Below are 3410 nucleotides of genomic sequence, written 5' to 3' on the forward strand. Positions count from 1 at the left end.
TCAGCCGTTGGGTCGTTATAATGTGACGGTAAATCCCACTATTCGTTGGTAAAAGAGTAGCCAAACAGTTGGCAGTGGGTGGTGATGACTAGCTGCCTTCCCTCTAGTCTTTCATTGCTAAATTAGGGACGGCTAGCTCAGATAGCCCTTGTGTACCTTTGCCCGAAATTCGAAACAAACCAAACCAAAATTCAATGTAAAAACTTACTACTAAGGATGGTGAGGTCAATCTTTGTACCTAAATGTTGACAATCCTTCTACAGACCCTACAGTGTAAGTAGAAGTCATTTTCCAAAACAAAAATGCAGAAGTTCTTTGAAGCTGCGTCACGAGATTTGGTAGATAAGTATCTGAATTGACTGATTGTCATTCTAGTTTTTTTAACTATTTTCTTCATAGAAATAATTGTTGATTTCAAAATGTGACCCAAGGCTTTGGAAACTTCATAAATTTCGAAATCTTTTTTATTACCTTTAGTTTATTACCTTGTTAACACGCTAGGAGATATACCCAACTTCATTGTATTGGATATTTGGGTTGGAAGATTCATTTTCGTAACTAGTCTTTATTGATGAGGTTGTTGCTTCAATTGACCTGTTTCTTCCATAAACGACCTGTTTTAAGAGTTTCTCCGCTTCCTTGGATAACCCTGATAGATATTTCTTCAAAATGTTCTTTGTTTTGATTCTGTATTGTTGAACACTCTCGCTATAAGTGTTCTTCCTCGGAAAGGCTGTGAAATAATCCTCAAACGCAAGTCTTACTTAGATTCATTGCATTGTTGAATGGTTGAGGAGTTCACTGTGAACAAATATACTGTTCCTAAATGTGTCCCCTGTAGTCCTACAGCTCGCACCTGCAGTGACTCACATTAGCATTCACAAATATTCTAAAGAGAAATCAAACCTTCATATAAGCACTACATTATCTTATAGATTTAGAAATGAAAAATTCTAAGTTTTCAAATTCATAATGAAGAGAACGCAAAAACAAAGTAATGGTTCTGTGGACATACATATTTCTAACGCCCAAAATATTTTTCTAGAATTCTAGACTTTATTTACTTACTAGTAACATTCCATTAATTTCCCATCAAATTTTTATACTTTCACAGTATATACTTACCGTAACATTAGTAACGAATCAATTGACATTTTAAACCAGTTTTTGTGTGTTTTTTAAATATGATAAGTTTTAGTTAATTTTTTAAACAATAATATAATAGATCAAGTATTATATTCTATTGCTGAAATATCTACACTCAAATTACGCTTATATTCAATACACTTTGTTTGTTGATAAAGCACAAAGCTACACAATGGTCTAAGTGTGCTGTGCTCATCACGAATATCGAAACCCGATATTTATAGTTATAAGCTTGCCACTGACATATTGTACTTAATCCTCAAATTGATCTTCCTGACGAGGTTATGCATGTTATACAAGTAACAACGTATTTTAAATGTATACTGATAGCGAATGTTAAAATTATGGATTACAATTTTGCTTAGTAGTCTTTATTAACCTGGTCATTTCGTATGCTATTATAAAGGTATGTGATTATTATATAAAATTAATTCCAATTTGATGAAATAAATTCAATAATATTTAAAGAAAATCATTATCTACGAGTTCTTTTCTCTAATGGTGAGTAGAGTTAATTTTAATGCACGGAATTTAGTCAATAAATGTTATTAAAACGACAAATGAAAGAAGTAATAATAATAATTAAGCTGAAATATTCAACAGTATTTATCTAGAACAGAGAAATGTGTAACAGATGTATTTATAAACAGTTAGCATCTGTCTCACATACCATCCATTTCAGGCACTTTATTGCTCCCATCTGGGCAGAAGCGTGGATTGGAGCCATGCCATCAATTGCCCGCAAAGAAAGGGAGCCACCTGCAGATATCACCAAATATTTCAAAACATCCAGGTGTCCTTCTTGAGACGCCAGATAAACTGGCGTTACGTTATTCTCCATTTGGGCGTTGGCACTGTTGGGAATAATAAAATAGGGCTATGTAAACAACTAAAAAACATTTTCTCATGGCATCATCATTATTGTTACACAAGTTAGACTATTTAGCGTGAGCATGGTGTTTCCATATACGTATATATATTGGAGACCAACACACCACCAGCTAGTAACGGGAATCTCATATTTGTTGCTGTGCAAGGTTTTTGAAGACCAGCAGTTTCCATAGTCAACCAGTTGGAGTAAAGGATGTCACAATGAAAGAAAATTACAAACCTTCAACTAGTAATGATTACTGGTTTTAGAACTGATGATACGGACACGTGAGGTATTCTGGTTCGTATACCCATACCCAAATTTAATGATATTTATGAGTTAAAAATGAACAAGAAATGCTAATATTGACCTCCAAGAACTAATCAATTTTAGTGCATATGAATCTGAAAACGTGTTGAGAAATTAAACTGTGGCCTTAGCATTAAATCAATAACCTGGCATTTGAATGGGATCTCAGGACTATATATTAGCACATTCATCAATGCTGCTGGATTTCACAGACAGGCTGTACTTTGAAAGTGAGTGCAAGGGTATCGGCTCTCATGGAGGAAAAAACAATTTAAAATCCATCATGTGAAGCGATAAATCCAGATTCTCATTATGTGGTTCGAATAGACGGATTTGGATATGACAGTTTGCTTCTTTGTTAGCTGTTAAGCACAGAGCTACACAATGGGCTACCTGTGCTGTGCCCACCATGGGTATTGAAATCCAGTTTTTAGCTTTATAAGCCTTCAGGCATACCGTTGAGCCAGCGTGCAGTCGGATTTGACAGAAACCCAGAGATTGTTTTACGTATGATTGTATCGATTCAACTGTAAAGTATTGACATGATATGATGCGGACTTGTTGGCAGTAGTGTCAGAAATATAACGTATAATGTATTATAACATTCTGGGTTGTTAAGTTCTAGAAGTTTTAAGTCAAGTCATCCATAAAATTAAAACTGCTTTGAATAGTGTATTTATTCATAGCTAATGATCTGATTTAACCAACCAAGAAACTTAGCTCATGACAATACGTATCTCTGTAGGGTACATTGGGTCTAAGTGGACATACCTTATTACGACCTTTCGATAACCCTTACATTATACCTGTATGTGAGCCATGTCGTCTTAACCACGAATAATCAGTTTCATTTAGTATATTATCCTCGCAGAGTATCTAGTTTGGTCGCTCGTTAGTAGCTAAGTACAGGTTTTCTCAAGCGTCTTGATGCACTGTTTCTTTAAAGCTAAAACTTTACCTACTTCATGACATTGTTGTTCTGTTTTGGTGTTGTGTGATGTATTATGTCGTCAAGAAAGTAATGTTGCATTTTCGAACACTTTCACCCCCCCCCAAAAAAAAACCCAACAACAACGCACATCAC

The 3410-nt window shown here is 34.9% G+C and overlaps 1 protein-coding gene across 5 annotated transcripts in view; it reads right to left on the minus strand.

Annotated features, from left to right (window-relative positions):
- The window catches only part of LOC106457169 (flocculation protein FLO11-like), a 60989-nt gene that overhangs the window by 7703 nt on the left and 49876 nt on the right, over nucleotides 1-3410 (minus strand). For all 5 annotated transcript variants that reach the window (XM_022383006.1, XM_022383009.1, XM_022383010.1 and 2 more), the window contains one exon: nucleotides 1817-2000. In XM_022383006.1, the coding sequence (XP_022238714.1) occupies nucleotides 1817-2000 (184 nt within the window). The remainder of the gene's footprint in view (nucleotides 1-1816; nucleotides 2001-3410) is intronic.

The sequence above is a fragment of the Limulus polyphemus genome, unplaced genomic scaffold, assembly GCF_000517525.1.
Source record: "Limulus polyphemus unplaced genomic scaffold, Limulus_polyphemus-2.1.2 Scaffold299, whole genome shotgun sequence".
NCBI lineage: Eukaryota > Metazoa > Arthropoda > Merostomata > Xiphosura > Limulidae > Limulus > Limulus polyphemus.